At 36.0% G+C, this 16,969-nt stretch overlaps 1 protein-coding gene across 1 annotated transcript in view; it reads right to left on the reverse strand.

The window, feature by feature from the left end:
• Positions 1-402: 402 nt before the first annotated feature.
• ERO1A (endoplasmic reticulum oxidoreductase 1 alpha) overlaps positions 403-16,969 on the reverse strand; it is a 48,377-nt gene continuing 31,810 nt past the window's right edge. Inside the window, exons 10-16 of the mRNA XM_080808125.1 lie at positions 13,351-13,377; positions 13,135-13,227; positions 12,102-12,348; positions 11,161-11,230; positions 5,371-5,457; positions 5,149-5,282; positions 403-3,474 (exon numbers count right to left, since the gene is read on the reverse strand). Coding sequence (XP_080664251.1) covers positions 3,414-3,474; positions 5,149-5,282; positions 5,371-5,457; positions 11,161-11,230; positions 12,102-12,348; positions 13,135-13,227; positions 13,351-13,377 — 719 coding nt within the window. The 3' untranslated portion in view covers positions 403-3,413. The remainder of the gene's footprint in view (positions 3,475-5,148; positions 5,283-5,370; positions 5,458-11,160; positions 11,231-12,101; positions 12,349-13,134; positions 13,228-13,350; positions 13,378-16,969) is intronic.

Here is a 16,969-nt window from a genome sequence, read left to right on the forward strand (position 1 = left end):
AGCTTAAAATATCAGTATGATTTCGATAGTACATTTATTCCAACATTAAGCTAAGAAAAAAATCTTTGTAATGAAATGACTTAGAACATCGCTCTCCTCCTCCTCCAATTTTAAACAGGAATAAATTTAGCTAGACCATAATCTTGGGCAGTTATTCTTTGATTATTCAAGAAATTCTTCAATGATGTTGTTGCCTTTTCCCCTTGAAGAATAGTTCTTACCATTTTTTCCATAATAGACTTGCTTCATAACTTCCCAAAACCACACCAAATTTTGAGCTTTATTGACCTTCCCCCAATGTCACAAATCCTTGGGAATCTATTGACTCTTGTCATAAAGAATATTTGGAGTGAAGGTCTGACCTCTAGTACAATAAAATTGTCATCTGAAAAGCAATTTATTCAACAAACATTTATTAAGTGTTCATATGCCAAAAAATATGCTATGGAGATGCAAAAGTGGGTAAAGTTCCTTTTCCTGCCCTTAAGGAGCTCACATTCTAGTAAAGGAGGCTTAAAAGAAAATACAGTACAATAAGTGACACAATAGAGGTAGGTTGTAATTACAGTGGTGACATTAAACAGGCAATTAGAAGATACTCCTTGAGAGGAGCAAGGGCGATTTCACAGAGGCGGGTGTTATGGTGATCTGCAAGGAGAAATGGGCATTTTCCAGGTAGGGAAGGATGGCTAGAGCACATGATGCAAAGAGAACAGCATGCACCAAGGTGTGGTGACCTGACCCGGCACATTTGAAGAACTATGTGTTTTATCAAAGCATGGTGGCTGGGGGCAGGACTGGGAGACATGTCAGAGGACCTTGTTTGAGTGCTTCTAGAAAGCCTGCTGTGACAGTATTGTGGGGTGTATGGCAGGAGATAGGCTGGGAACAGGGAAGCAGACCAGTGTAGTGCTCTAGATAAGAGCAAAGAAAAGGGAAAGACAGTAATGCATCAGACATGTGGAGATCAACTCCGCAGTGCTAACACACTGACCAGATAGGGAAAGATGCAGAGGAATGAGCCTGGAGAATTTAGATGATGATGGCTCTGAAATTAACCAGAGTAAGGATCGCTGGCATAATAGATTTGGGGGGAAAATGGTTGTTTTAAGACCCATAGATATCTGTGGGACAACAGTAAAGACATGTTATAAACAGACGGATTGAGAAGTCTGGACTAATGGTAAGAACTTGGGACATCATTGAGTCATAACTACCCAAGAGTGAGAAGTAAGTGGTGGTAAAAGTCTGAGGAATAACATTTAAGGCATAAATGAAAAAAGCCTTAAAAAAGGACACATCCAGGAGCCCAGGAGTGAAATATAAGGAACCTGAGGGAGGGGTATAGGGGCATATCTTTAAAGAGGGGGCTGCCCAACAGTATCAAATGCAGGAAAAAAAAAAGTCAAATAAGAAATGGCTTCTGAACTGAATTATGAATTTAGAACTGAAATTTTTGACTTCAAAAGAAGAAATGGTTAGGGACTACAGAGTCAAAAGCAAGATTTTTGGTTAAGAAGCAAGTGGGAGGTGACAAAGTGATGACAGAAATATTCTTTCAAAAAGACTGACTTAAAAAAGGGTGAGGGCATGACGTGAGAGTCAGAAGAGCATACAGACAAAGTTGCCATTTAAACCCTTCCACCACAGATTCAGAGTAGTACAAATGTCCTTTAAATTTTTACACATGGTGCTCACGGCATAGTCTGAGTCTCCAGGAATATTGACTTAATAAGTAGGTTAATGTCATTCTTTTCCTGCCTTACTCAATTGGGGGTGGGAGAGAGAAAAATATGACAGATATTATTAAACTCAGCTCTGTGGTTTTTCATTTAAGATGTACCAAATACATATTCATACAGTCATTCAACAAATATTTATTGGATACCCACCATGTATGTGCTTACTATGTACTTGGCAATATACCAGGCTTCAGGGACACAGAAAAGAAGTATACAGCAGTATAAAATGGTATTTCTAAACCATCATATAAATAAACCCTGCTTTATTAATAATGTGACATCTCAACATGGCATAACTTCCTAGTATAAAGAGGGCACACATCATTTTGAGGTATAGTTTCTTTTATAATTTCTTTCACAATTACCATGTGATCAAAATTCTTAAACCCCTTCAAATATTTTTATCATTAAAGAACTGCCACTAATGAAAACCTCCCAAAATTAATTTTTAGGGATAAAAAGGAAATGAACTTCAGGTACAAAGAACAAAAATTATATGCCCTATGACTATATAGATCAAGCGTCAAAAGAACAACAAACTCAAAAAGAACTTTATTTACACCGGCACTCAAAATGATTCCTTATTCTAAGGCTTACAGTATTATAGTTCCACTTTTTTTTTCTTCTGAAAAAATCATTTAAAAAAATTAAACACTGAAGTATTTAAGGTTCAAAGGGCATGATGCCTGGAACTGACTTCCAAATGACTTGGGAAAAAATAGTATACATGTGTATAGACAGAAAGCATGAAAGATAAAGCACGAGTGAACAATTAGTTAATCTGGGTAAAGAGTTCTTTTGTACTACCTTGGAAACTTTTCTGTAAATTTGAAATTATATAAAAATAAAAGGTTTCTCCCAAATTTTATTCAGCATTAGGTAAAGCATTATGAGAATAAATATATAAATCTATTCAACTTTTCACAATGTGTAGAAATCCCCTAAGTCTTTGAGTTGTCATTGTATCTTTCTACACACTAAAAAAAGCCAATCTAAATAGCAATATAATTCTCATACTTTTTTACTTCATACTTCATACCAATGTACTTCTGGGTTGCCAGATAAAACACAGGGCTCCCAGTTAAATTTGAATTTTAAACAAGAAATAATTTTTGGTATAAGTATGTCTTAAACATTGCATGCAACATACTTACATAAAAAAATTATTATTTATCTGAAATTCAAATTTAACTGGGCATTCTGTATTTTTATTTACTAAATCTGGTAACCGTAAATGTACTGAAAGCTCTTAAGTTGTTAATTATGGATGATTCATGAGCCTCCTTAGCATTTTCCTATTAAACGCTCATAACACACTGACCATAGTTTTATTTATATTACATCTTCTCACACAAAATTGAGAGACTTATAACATTTACTTAGTTTTAACATATATGAATTTGAAAATCCTGATTTTATTCAATATTAAACTTTAAAATTTGTACCACATCATTAAAGTGTTACTTTTACTCACAATACTATTATACATAAACTTAACACAATTAAAAAAAATTGTTTACTCAAAACAATATAATTATCCTTTTACAAAAGCAGCTTTATATAAAATGTTTGGCTTAAGAATGTCATTACTCTTATGCCTTTGAATGAAATTCCACTCTTTGGCCTTCATAGTCCAGAAATAGGCAGGTTTCAACTTGTTTTCTGTTTTCTTTAATGAATATTTTGTAACAAATTCCTGAAGTTTTCTAATTCTTTCACACTTGTGGAAATTCTGTAACCAAAAAAAAATTTCACTCAGAAGGTATTTTAGATACTTTTTCTCTGTTATTCAACACTGCATTTTTAGAGCACAGAAAAATTTTCAAGTAATTTATTTCAATAAATTTAAAGATGCATAAACCATTTAGTCAGTTTTGATGTACCTGAGTTCTTAATCTGACATGGTAAAACCAAGATAATATTGCCTTGAAGTTAGTTATTTTTAAGTATTCAAAACTTAGTATTAAAATACACAATTAGAAAGTATATAAATATTAAAATACTTGGGCAATTTTTGTTCTTTTTCTTTTTTTTAGTAGGTTCCACACCCAATGTGGAGCCCACATGGGGCTTGAGCTCATGAACCTAGGATCAGGATCTGTGCTGAAATCAAGAGTCGGATGCTTAACCAACTGAGCCACCCAGGTGCCCCAAAATACTTGGGTATTTAAAGTATTCCTAAGTATATTCACACGTGTAGTATTTAAAGTACATAAATATAAATTACATAAGCATTAAAATATGTATTTTAAATATGCGTAAGTTGGAGTGCGTGGGTAGCACTCCCTCTTCCTCTGCCTCTCCCCGCTGCACACACATGCTCTCTCACTCTAAAATATACAAATAAATAAAATCTTTAAATATGTGTAAGTATACAAATATTGAAAACTAATCAATGTTCCACAGTTAGTAAATATACAAAGAATCAAAGCTTTTGGACTTAAAAGTAAAAACAGGGGGCACCTGGGTGGCTCAGTGGGTTAAAGCCTCTGCCTTCAGCTCAGGACATGATCCCAGGGGCCTGGGATCGAGCCCCACATCAGGCTCTCTGCTCGGCGGGGAGCCTGCTTCCTCCTCTCTCTCTCTGCCTACCTCTCTGCCTACTTGTGATCTCTATCTGTCAAATAAATAAATAAAATCTTAAACAACAACAAAAAAAAGTGAAAACAGTAAATGTGTAACCAAACTGTTTTCACTACTTACTATAAAATGTTTGTTCATCATTTTAAGTGTATTTTAGTTCTGCTTTCTGCCATGAAAAAAGTAGCTGAATTCTCAACGAACTGTATCTATTAAGTTTTTGTGTACTAGAGAATAATTCTGAAGGTCAATTGTTTCAAACCCAAAATAGTAAATCATAATTTTTTTAAAGTGAAGAAATGTAGTCCTTAGAAAATATCAGTTTGTATAAATCTCTGCATTCTTTACATATGATGGGCCAAAAAGAAAGGCATCTATACCTACATTTCGTAATGTTAAGTTCCTTATATCAAGCTTATCTTCTAATCGTTTTCATGAAAATTATTTTTAAAGCATTATTAACCTTTTTACATGATGGTGAATTTGCAGATCAATTTTATACATATGCATATATTAAACAACATGATTTCTCCAGGACCTTCAAAAAATATTTGGGCAGCACAAAAACTACTTTTTAATAATTAGAAAAAAATGTACAAATTCAGTAAAATGAATATTGAAGTCCAATCAGTAATTAATCATAATTATAAAAATCAATAGAGGAAAGGAAAGAATATCACCTGATGATTGTGTGTGTGTATATACTTAAAGTATTTCATAAGATTACAGAATTCGGTAGTGAAATAACTGCACTAAAAAGGATATTACTTATCCAGTTTTAGACTTTCTTGGCTAACAGAAACAATTTCACTACTTTCAAACTCACCTTCCAAATGCATTAAATAATGATACTATTTCTTGTCGGGTTAGATGGAATTCATAGCTGGGCCCACTTTCTGGCATATTTGCTATCAGTTTCTCAGAAAACAAAATCTTCAGAGCAGTACCCAAACCCTGAATCTGTAAGAGAAATAGTAAAGAAAGAAAAGTCAGAAACTTCTTTGCTCAGAGAATAAATGAAAAATAAGACTGAACCAGATTTGCTTACCTGAAGCTTTCCCCATAGTCGACATTTAAAACAACCAACACAATCCATGATTCTTGAAATATTTCTAAAATGCAGTCGAAAGTCCTCCTAAAAACAATTTAACGAGATTTTTATTAAGATGTAGCATCTAGTCAAACACTAGGTATTTTCTGAATGCCTTCTATGTGCCTAGCACTGTGCCAGGGGTCCCCGCGGGCACCAAAGAAGAGGAAGAGAATTAAAATCCACGTTCACTGAGCACCTCCTGCATGCCAGAATCTACATACATAACTTCATCTTCACTGCAAATCCAAAAGTAGATTTATTATAATCTATACCTAATGAATTAAAAACACAAGGCTCAGAGAGCTTAGGCTGCCCAAATTCCCACATGGAGTAAACAGCAAACTTAGACCCCAGGCCTGCCTGACTCAGAAACTAAACTATCTGCAAATACACACCATCTGAGCTGAAGTGTTCTGGTTTTTTCTGATTGTTGTTGTTGCTGCTGTTGTTGTTTTATGTGATTATTAATTACATGTGAATATCAGAGGAAGGGGGACAGGGGTAGAGTGGCATCATATACCAAAAAAGGAAAAAAAGAAAAAACAGAAAGAAGGAGAGAGAGGGTGGAAGAGAGGGAGGGAGGAATTTCAAAATATGGCCTCCTATTAAAGTCCTGCTTTAATCCCAGTATTAATTAAGTAAAACAATCAGATATTTTACTATTATTAATACCATTTTATTATATCTTTTATTTTAAAATATAATTAATGTTATCATACATAAATATACATAATATAGTGAACATCCATGTACATTTTACCAATCTTGAGAAAGAAACCATTACAAGTACCCCGAAGCCCTCTATGTACCCCTCAAAAGTCCTATACCCTACCCTCTATAATTATTCTGAATTTGGTATTTATCGTTCCTTTTTTTATACTTTTAATACATATGTATATATCTATGTACACTAAGGTACTATGTTGTTTGTAATTGGACAAAATGAATCCAATTCATCCAAAAGTAGTATATGTCCTTAAGGGATAAGTAAAGAAGAAGGGACAACAATGACACACCCTTCTTTTACTCCAATGGAAATTAAATGATCCACCAAGTGACTCCGTCTGTCCTTGACTTGCATTGGAATCTCAGACTTACAGTATTTTAAGCATACATTCATTCACTTGAGAGAGAGCACACCAGCAGGGGTGGGGGAAGGAACAGAGAGGGAGGGAGAGAGAGGGGGAAAGAAACTCAAGCAGACTGTGCTGAGAGTGGAGCCCCAAGCAGAGCTCCAACCCATGACCCTGAGATCATGACCTGAGCCAAAACCAACAGTCAAAAGTCCGACATCTGAATGAATCATCCAGGTGCCCCTTGACATATATTTCTGATTGAAATCCACTGTATCAATCAGCCTACAATTTGACAACCATATAGTGTTTCTCTCTCTCTCTCTTTTATTAGTGATAAACCACATACCAGGCTCAACCAGAAGAATACAAGACCAAAGATCCAAAAATAGGAATAAATCAGCAAAGATTGGTACCCAATATTCAAAGTAGACCTCAATTCATTTTGGGGATAGTTCTTCCCCAGATGCTTTATTCAGCTTGAGACTCTGAAACAGCTGTATTATATAAAAGATTTTTAATGGATCCCAGATCTTGCATCTTTATTAATACAAATATTGTATTAATTTAATATAACGCTCATATTATTAATATTAATTATTACCATATGTTAACAATATTCTACATCTTATGTTTCTGTGCTTTTGGACTGAGTTCAGTAGGAGGTAATTTTAATTTTTTTTTAAGTTTTTTTATTTTTATTTATTTATTTGACAGAGAGAGATCACAAGTAGGCAGAGAGGCAGGCAGAGAGAGAGGGGGAAGCAGGCTCCCTGCTGAGCAGAGAGCCTGACGCAGGGCTCAAGCCTAGGGTCCTGGGACCATGACCTGAGCTGAAGGCAAAGGCTTAACCCACTGAGCCATCCAGGCGCCCTGGTAATTTGAACTTTAAACCAACTTTTAAAAAACATTTACCCAGTGATACTACTGTAAGTAAATTTTGGTAATTTAAAACTTCCTTTAAACTTGTGTTTCGACCTTAAAAAAAAAAATTACACTTTTAACAATAATAACAGCATAGTAAAATTTATCTAAAGTAAATGTTCCCATCCTATGAGGTGCTGACCTCTGGAGGATTTAATAGTTATTATACAGGCCTAAACAATTCATATGTAGACAAGCACTGCATGCAGACAGAATAAATAAGTCACAGGTATGCACTATAAATTTCCAAATGAATATAAATATTATGATCAATAAAACACAACTTTTTTTTTTTAATAAATATGGCAAGTGATCCTGCTACCAAATGAGGGAACTTATCCCATTTATTTATTTATTTTTAAAAGATTTTATTTATTTATTCGACAGAGAGAGATCACAAGTAGGCAGAGAGGCAGGCAGAGAGAGAGGAGAAGGCAGGCTTCCCGCTGAGCAGAGAGCCCGATGTGGGGCTCGATCCCGGGACCCTGGGATCATGACCTGAGCCGAAGGCAGAGGCTTAATCCACTGAGCCACCCAGGCGTCCCTAAAACACAACTTTTATTTAAAAAGTGTTACTAAGGGGCGCCTGGGTGGCTCAGTCAGGGAAGCATCTGCCTTCAGCTGGGGTCATGATCCCAGGATCCTGGGATCAAGTCTCACAATAGGCTCCCTGTTCACCCCGGGGCCTACTTCCCCCTCTCTCTGCCTGCTGCTTCCCCAGCTTGTGAGCACTCTCTCTCTCTCTCAAATAAATAAAATCTTTTTAAAAAAAGGTTTCTAAATGTATAGTGGCCTTTTGGCAATTACATTTTCACAATCAATAGATACTAAAAATACTGCTATCACGGGGAGAGGCTTTGAAAGTTTTTTACTTTAGAGACTCTCATACTTGTAAAGGTTGGAAGCTTCTGTTCTAAAAGACCATGCTTGTTTTTGTAGACATTGTCTAAATTCAGTATTTGGTTATGTTTGTTAATTCAAACACTTGAACATGGCAGATCTTGAGTAAATCTCTGTCTGGCATACACAGAGATTAAGCATGGTTGCTTAAGATAGCCAAAATAACACTGCAAAATTAAAACCAAGTACAAATGCATAAGTTAACTTAATATGCAGAACCCAATTAATAAGCTGGAAGTTTACTAGATCAGAACAGGAGAAAACATCTGTGACCTCTCCAGATATCAATGTCCAATAATCTAAATATATCCCAAAGTTATCTCAGATTAGAAAAATTTAAGATCCTTAAAATAACCAGAACCTAACTCACTTATACATTCTCCTTGTTTAGGATACGTTTTTTAGGTCAACACTTAAAAGTACCGTCAGTGGGTAGAACAATCGAACATGCTATGGTTATCTACTATAATTTACATCCAGTGAAACCAAGTGACCAGAAAACAATTCTCACCCAATTCTTAAATGCTTCAGAAGGCTTCAAATGAGATCCTACTCTATCTTGAATACTGGACTATTCTTTCATACCGTCTTCTATTTTTTTTTTAATTTTATTTATTTATTTGACAGAGATCACAAGTAGGCAGAGAGGCAGGCAGAGAGAGAGAAGGGGAAGCAGGCTCCCCACAGAGCAGAGAGCCCAATGCAGGGCTCAATCCCAGGACTCTGGGATCATGATCTGAGCAGAAGGCAGAGGCTTTAACCCACTGAGCCACCCAGGCACCCCATACTGACTTCTATTTCTAACCATCCATGGATAGAGTATAATGCAGACAAGATGAGATTTTTAGGGGCGCCTGGGTGGCTCAGTGGGTTAAAGCCTCTGCCTTCGGCTCTGGTCATGATCCCAGGGTCTTGGGATCGAGCCCGGCATCGGGCTCTCTGCTCAGAGCCTGCTTCTCTTCCTCTTTCTCTGCCTGCCTCTCCGCCTAATTGTGATCTCTGTCTGTCAAATAAATAAATAAAATCTTTAAAAAAAAAAGATGAGATTTTTAAATGAACTTATATATACCTGAAACTAATGTAACAATCTATGCTAATTATAAAAAAATAAAACTCGGGGCACCTGGCTGGCTCAGTCAGAAGAGCATGTAACTCCTGATCTCAGGGTCATGAGTTTGAGCCCCACCTTGGGTGCAGTGATTACTTAAAATAAATAAAAATAAAATTTAAAAATATTTAAAAATAAATAACTAAAACTCATGTTACTGTTCAAATCCATGATGTTCACCATAAACTACTTTTTCTTAGGAAAGTAAATCTCTGATATTAACAAGTTTTTTATTATATTATAATTTATATATATATAATATTTATATAGTTATAAATATTATATATAATAAAGAAGTTATATTTATATTATAACTTCATTATAAAAGAATTCAGAAAAATTATCTGTTAAACTCCATAGAACATCAAATCTGAGTGTTTCTGAGTTTTGATAAAATTAAAACATCATGAGCAATATTTCTAATCTGCACAATATAAAAAGAGTTGATGCCAAAACACTTTCCAATAAACCAGCAAGTGTACTAAAAATAAGGAAGAAAGTGAAACTAGTAGACAAAAAAAAGTCTTATTACAGTATCTTCCCCCTCACTTCCAAGTTCCTGGAAGCTGCCTGGCAGGTTATATAAGCATGAAGTATGTATTTCTAGCAAGAATGCTTTCTGTAGGAGGTAGATGGGAGATCAAAAATAACTATTATTTAACAGCAAAAAAATCAGTGCAAGAAGTATTGTTTGCAAACTGCATAAAATCAGGTTCTTTCCTTACAGAAAGAAACAAAGAATACAAAACAGAGGCATATTGTCATACTCTGAAGAAATCAGTTCAAGCCCAGTGCTCCTGAGAGCGACCTGCCTTTACTTACCTTAGCTTTGTAACAGAGAATGGTAATACAATTTTACTTGAGTCTCCAAACAGAGTAGAAATCTACTGAGGCTAGGAGCTGTCCCTTCCTTTAATAACAGGAATCATATTTTGCACGTAGTAAGTGTTTAATAAGTCTTCCTAGCAATATTTTATATTTGTAGGATTTTGATGCCAATATACACCAAGATGGTCTTGTATGAGCTTATACATCTCGGTAAGAGATTAGACAAAAACTAATCTCTATTTTGTAGGGCATCATGTCTTCTCTTCTGGCCTCCCTAAATACCTTTCATTCCTGATAAAGAAGATGAGTAACAAACCCTGGGCCCTATTCCCCTGAATGGCTTTCCTCTATCCAAAGCCATTTTCAGAATTCTCCTCAGCAAAAGACAAATACTGCCATTCAGGCTCTGGATCCCTTTCCTTTAATTTATAACTTCTATTTATGATGAGACCATTGATATAAAAGCCATCTGTAAAGTGTGCAGTGACACACTTTGTTACTTTGAACACAACACAAACGAGATCTTAAGTTGGCCTGCCTTAGGACTTCCTTTTTTGGAGGAAAAGAATGATTATGACTCTGGCTTTTCTTACAATTTCCTAATACAGAATAAGATTTATTGTTAACTATAAAAACTTGGGGCTTATATTCATATCTGCATACGAGTTTGAATCTAAAACTTAAGTTAAAATATGAAATAATTGGGGTGCCTGGGTGGCTCAGTGGGTTAAAGCCTCTGCCTTCAGCTCAGGTCATGATCTCAGGGTTCTGGGATCGAGCCCCGCATCAGGCTCTCTGCTCAACAGGGAGCCTGCTTCCTCCTCTCTCTGCCTGCCTCTCTGCCTACTTGTGATCTCTGTCTGTCAAATAAATAAAATCTTTAAAAAAAAAAAGAAAATATGAAATAATTACCTTCAGTTTGTTTGCTTCTTTTTTATCCCCAGCAAAAAAGGAATTCTCATCAAAATGCAAAGGAAATGACCTACAAGTTAAAACAGAGAAGATTCATTTTCAGGTATTATAAAATATTAAAAGTACCTCTAAGATAACATTTTGCTGGTTGGCAATGAATACTATAATAAAAAAGAGTAGAAAATCGAGTAAAATCAACACTCTGTTGCCCCAAAACAAAGTCTTAAACAACCACATAAAATAGTAGTACGTTCAATCACGTATGAAAAGAATGCAGGTGGGCACCTGGGTGGCTCAGTCAGTTAAGTATCTGCCTTTGGCTCAGGTCATGATCCCAAGTTTCTGGAATCAAGTCCTGCATTGGCTCCTAGTTCAGCAGGAAGCCTTCTTCTCCCTCTCCCTCTGCCCCTCCCCCTGCTTGCTCTCTCTCACATGCTCTCTCTCTCTCAAATAAATAAACAAACTATTTTTTAAAAAGAAAGAAAGAAAGAAAGAAAGGAATGCAGGTATCAAATACTATCAAATACTACAAAATGACTCTCAAAACTGAAAATTTGTGCCACTTAGTACCTAAGTCAAAACAAAAACAAAACTTAATTCTAAAAGACCTACAGGTAAAATTAGCTTTTAATTTTTTTTTTTTTAAATAATTTTCCTTTCTTGGGATGCCTGTGTGGCTCAGTTGGTTAAGCATCTGACTTCAGCTGAGGCCATGAACTCAGAGTCCTAGGATCAAGTCCCATGTAGGGCTTTGTGTTAAGCGGGGAATCTGCTTCTCCGTCTCCCTCTGCCCCTTCCTCCTCTCTCTCTCTCTCATATAAATAAGTAAAATCTTTTAAAAATTTTTTCCTTTCTCTAAACTGAATATTTAAGAACTGAACTTTGATACCACTTGTCACTCTTCTATTAATAAGTTGTACAAATCAAAATATGTAATTTACTTGACTTCATGAAGTATTTCCAGAAGTAGCATTTTGTTTTCTGCATCGTGGACTTTATTTCCAGTGAAGAGTTGAAAATCTGGGCGCTCAAAGAACGGTACCACTTTAGATAAAGCCCTTAATTCTATTAAGTAGAGAAAATACAAGTTCTTAAGCCTTCTTGGACCCTCTCCTTCAGTCAAAATTCCATCAAATCGCTGCTGAAATTCTGTAACGTTGTGTCCCCATTTCTTTTCCAACCAAGTTTCTGAGAAGAAAGAAGAATATTAAAATCTGAATTTTAAAATTAAGTTTCATTTTACTTACATTGAGTTATTTATACCTAGAGAAGTTAGTTTCATTATATATTTGAAAATACAGAACAATGAGAGCTGCTTTTCATAATAAAGATTTTAATGGTTCTACATTAATATTTTATCTTCTAGAACCCATCCTTAGAAGGAAAATAAATTCACTGTTTTACTCACAGAAATCAAATTCCGAATATAAACATATTTATAAAACCAAAATACACAATTTAAAAATGACTGCCTGACATTACTGATAAGTCTGAAGTCCTTTTAAATTCCAGAAGAAATAAGTTACTGATGAAACTCAACCATGGCCTTGTTTTGCAAAAGCATTTTTAAAGCATAAAGAACATTAGAAAATACTTTTTACCCGTTAAACTCCAGGCCTGAAGTTGGCACACAAATAGAAGTGTTTTAATACAATTAAAGAATCTACTGAATAACATACCGTGCCATTAGGAGCTATTTTAACTCTCACAAACAAAACAAAAGAATATTTCCAAAGCGATGTGCACAATTTTGAGCTGCTTCTTAAAAGAAGGTGAACAGAGGTGAGATCATACTGAATATGTCCTTAAAATATCTATAGTTCCTACATTCCTGATTACTACCATTGAAGAATGAATTGTTACTTGCCTAATATTCAATCATGTCAATTTTGTCCTGCTAAGGTAAATACCAAAAAATTTTAAGAATATCTGAAAATAAGTATGGTAAAATAAATAAACGTGAATGTCACATACCTTGTAGAAGATATCGTGCACTCAAATGCACATTAATACTTGCATGCAGTCCAGATATAAGTCTGTAGAATGCTCTTTTTTCTACGCAGAGGCCTAAAAATAGTAATTTGGTAACAGAAATCTTATATGTGGAACTCATACCATTTTAAAAATAATTTCATATGTCTTTAAAGATGAAAAAAAGTTTAACATTTAAATTTAAAAGTTTCCAATTACCTTCTAGCCAACTGTAAAAAGTGTTCTCTGAAATTAAAAGAAAAAGAAGTCACAAAGTTGTAAAAATGCCAAAGTGTACGTTTTTCAGTATATAACAGCAATTTGTGCCAAATGGTGATTTAAAAATGAACAAAAGTTCCAAATTTTATTTGCTATTTATCCAAAGGAAGGACAGAAGTTCTTGGTGTGGATTCAATTAAGTACCATTCTCTTGGTCCGTCTCTAGAAGGCTTCAGCATTACCTTAGGTAGCCCTGGTCTCGTAACTTTCCATATAAAATGTTTCATAGGATGTCAGAACACAGAATTTAAATAATAAATCAATGCAAGGAAAACTACTTAGCCTTGAAAACAGGTGATGCTATGAAAATTAAGAACTCATTGTACGCTTTTCTAAATTATTTATTTATTTATTTATTTATTTGACAGAGAGAAAAAGAGAGACAGAGAGAGCATGCACAAGCAGGGGGAGTGGGGGAGTAGCAGGCAGAGGGAGAGGGAGAGGCAGGCTCCCCATCAAGCAGAGAGCCTAACATGGGGCTCAACCCCAAGACCTTGAGATCATGACCTGAGCCAAAGTCAACTGCTTAACCGACTGAGCCAGCCAGGTGCCCCAAAAGGATAATATTCTACATAAAAAATTCATAAACTGAATAAAAATGCTAAAGTGCCCATTTAAGGTGGGCACATAACAGAGAATTCACAAAGGAAAAGCCACAAATGGTAAGAATATAAAAATTACTCCCCCTCACTAGTAATAAAAAATGCAAATTATAACCATAAAGATAGCACCTTTAACAGTAAAGATAAAAATATGACAATACTTAATGCTGACAAGGGTCAGGTAAAACGAGCGGGCACACTGATTGGAAAGGTTACAAATTCGCACATTCTCTCAGTGACAAAATGCAGTCATGAGCCTAAAATGTCCATCATCTTTGATCCAGTAAACCCATTTCTAGAAATCTAGACTGTTCCGGATAAAATTCACCTGTTGAAGATCTAAGCCCCCAGGGGATGGTATTTGGAGGTGGGGCCTTTGGAGGTGATTAGGTTTAGATGAGGTCAGGAGGGTAGGGTCCCCATGATGGGATTAGTGTCTTCAGAGGCCTGTGAAAGGACCAGAGCTCTTTCTCTGCCAGTGAGGACACCATGAAAGGCTGCCTATCTGCAAGCCAGGAAGAGAGCCCTTAGGAAGAATCAAATCCGCTGGTGCTTTGATTTACACTTCCCAGCCTCCAGAACTGTGAGAAAATAAACTCATTTAAGCCACCCAGTCTATGGTATTTTGTTAGAGCAGCCTGACCCAAGACATAGGCTAAGGAAGCAAGCAGGCATGGGGATAACAATATACACAACTACAAATATATCTAGTATAAACATACACGCATGTAAATAATCATAATTATTAAAATGTTGGGATGTCTGAGTGGCTCTGTTGGTTAAGCATCTGCCTTCGGCTTAGATCATGATCCTAGAGTCCTGGGATTGAGTCCCATATCGCGCCTGCTTCTCCCTCTGCCTGCAGCTCCTCCTGCCTGCACACACACTCTCTCTGACAAATAAATAAATATATATATTTTTTAATTATCACAATGTTAACAGAGAAGCAGTATGAGATAGTGACTGAGAACACAGACCATGGAGCCAAACTGACTAATTTCAATTCCAACTGTGCTACTTACAAGTCATACATGATTTAGCTGAGTTGCTAAACCTCTTTGGCACTCATTTTCGTTGTCTACAAAATGGAAATAAAAGTAATACCTCCTGAGAATGTTGGAAGGATTAAATGAAATCATACTTGTAAATTGCTTGGAAGATTACTGGCATGTAGTCTTAGCCATTACCATTATCAATTATCTTGGTGTTGTGGGATTCCAAGTGATTTATCTCCTTATTAAAACCTTCAAAGTTGGGGCACCTGGGTGGTGGTTGGTTAAGCCTCTGACTCTTGGTCTCATCTCAGGTCTGATCTCAGAGTCATGAGACTGAACAGTGTCAGGCTCCACACTCAGTGGGGAGGTCTGCTCTTTAAGACACTTTCTCCCTAAAGACAACTATCATATGATCTCTCTGACATGAGGAAGTGGAGATGCAACATGGGGGGTTTGGGGGGTAGGAAAAGAATAAATGAAACAAGATGGGATCGGGAGGGAGACAAACCATAAGTGACTCAATCTCACAAAACAAACTGAGGGTTGCTGGGGGGAGGGGGGGCAGGAGTGGGGGGTGGGGTTATGGACATTGGGGAGGGTATGTGCTATGGTGAGTGCTGTAAAGTGTGTAAACCTGGCGATTCATAGACCTCTACCCCTGGGGATAAAAATATATTATATGTTCATAAAAAAATAAAAAATAAAAATTAAAAAAAAATTTTAAAAGACACTTTCTCCCTATCCCTCTCCCCTTCCCCAGGCACGCACGAACTCTCTCTCTCAAATAAATAAATAAATCTTTAAAAAAAACAAAAAACAAAAAACCTTCAGAGGTTTTTTTTGCTTTTTTCAAGTTTGGGACCATGAATCAGGGGGAAAAAGGAGTGTAGTCACCTGATATGATAGCTGTCAGGGATAACTCTTTCAAATTTGACCAAAATGAAAAATTATAAATATACTCATAAACAAGATGATTTCTCTAAAGATAGACTCCACAAGTTAACAATCTTTTCTCTGACAATAACAGAAAGGATGAGATCTTTAAATAGTATTGAAAAACTGAAACAATATTCTCTAACATAGCTAGAATACCCAAGGTAGAATAAAATCTCTCAAAACTAAAAATTATAAGGAAGGGGGGGGAACCTCTGAAAATTATAGGATCATTACTAACAGTAATAAAATATAAGGCATCTTTGGAAGAATAATCTTATACTAAAGAATTTCTGTTCTAACTAGTATAGTTCTGATCCAGTATTTTACTAAGCTGTTATTGTTTCTATAAAATAAAGTATAATTTTAAGAAATCCAATATTATCAGACATTGGTATTCTGTTATTTAGACAGAATACAAAAGCAATTTGTTTTTTTAAAGATTTTATTTATTTATTTGACAGACAGAGATCACAAGTAGGCAGAGAGTCAGGCAGAGAGAGAGGAGGAAACAGGCTCCCCGCCGAGAAGAGAGCCCGATGCGGGGCTCCATCCCAGGACCCTGGGATCATGACCTGAGCGGAAGGTAGAGGCTTTAACCCACTGAGCCACCCAGGCGCCCCACAAAAGCAATTTGTAAACTAATGTTCAGAAGAAACTAACGTTCCTCTCCAAAGAGGAAAGCGATACTTCACATTTTTACAATTTCATCTGGCTGGACTAAAGCTAAGTACTGCTTTGTCTTTTCATATGGTTAAACACATGGCCTTAAGAATAAGAAAAATCATTTCGGGGCACCTGGGTGACTCAGTCAGTGGAGCGTCTGCCTTCAGCTCAGGTCATGATCTCAGGGTCCTGGGATCATGTCGGGCTCAGCAGGCAGCTGCTTCTCCTCTCCTTCTGCCTCTCCTCCTGCCTCTCCTCCCCCACTTGTGCTCGCTCACTCTCTCTCTTTCTCTCAAATAAATAAAGAAAAATCTTTTAAAAAAATCATTTCACTTTCACTCAGAAAGCAAAAAGATTCTCACA

Source organism: Martes martes, assembly GCF_963455335.1.
Source record: "Martes martes genome assembly, chromosome: 7".
In the NCBI taxonomy this organism is placed as follows: domain Eukaryota; kingdom Metazoa; phylum Chordata; class Mammalia; order Carnivora; family Mustelidae; genus Martes; species Martes martes.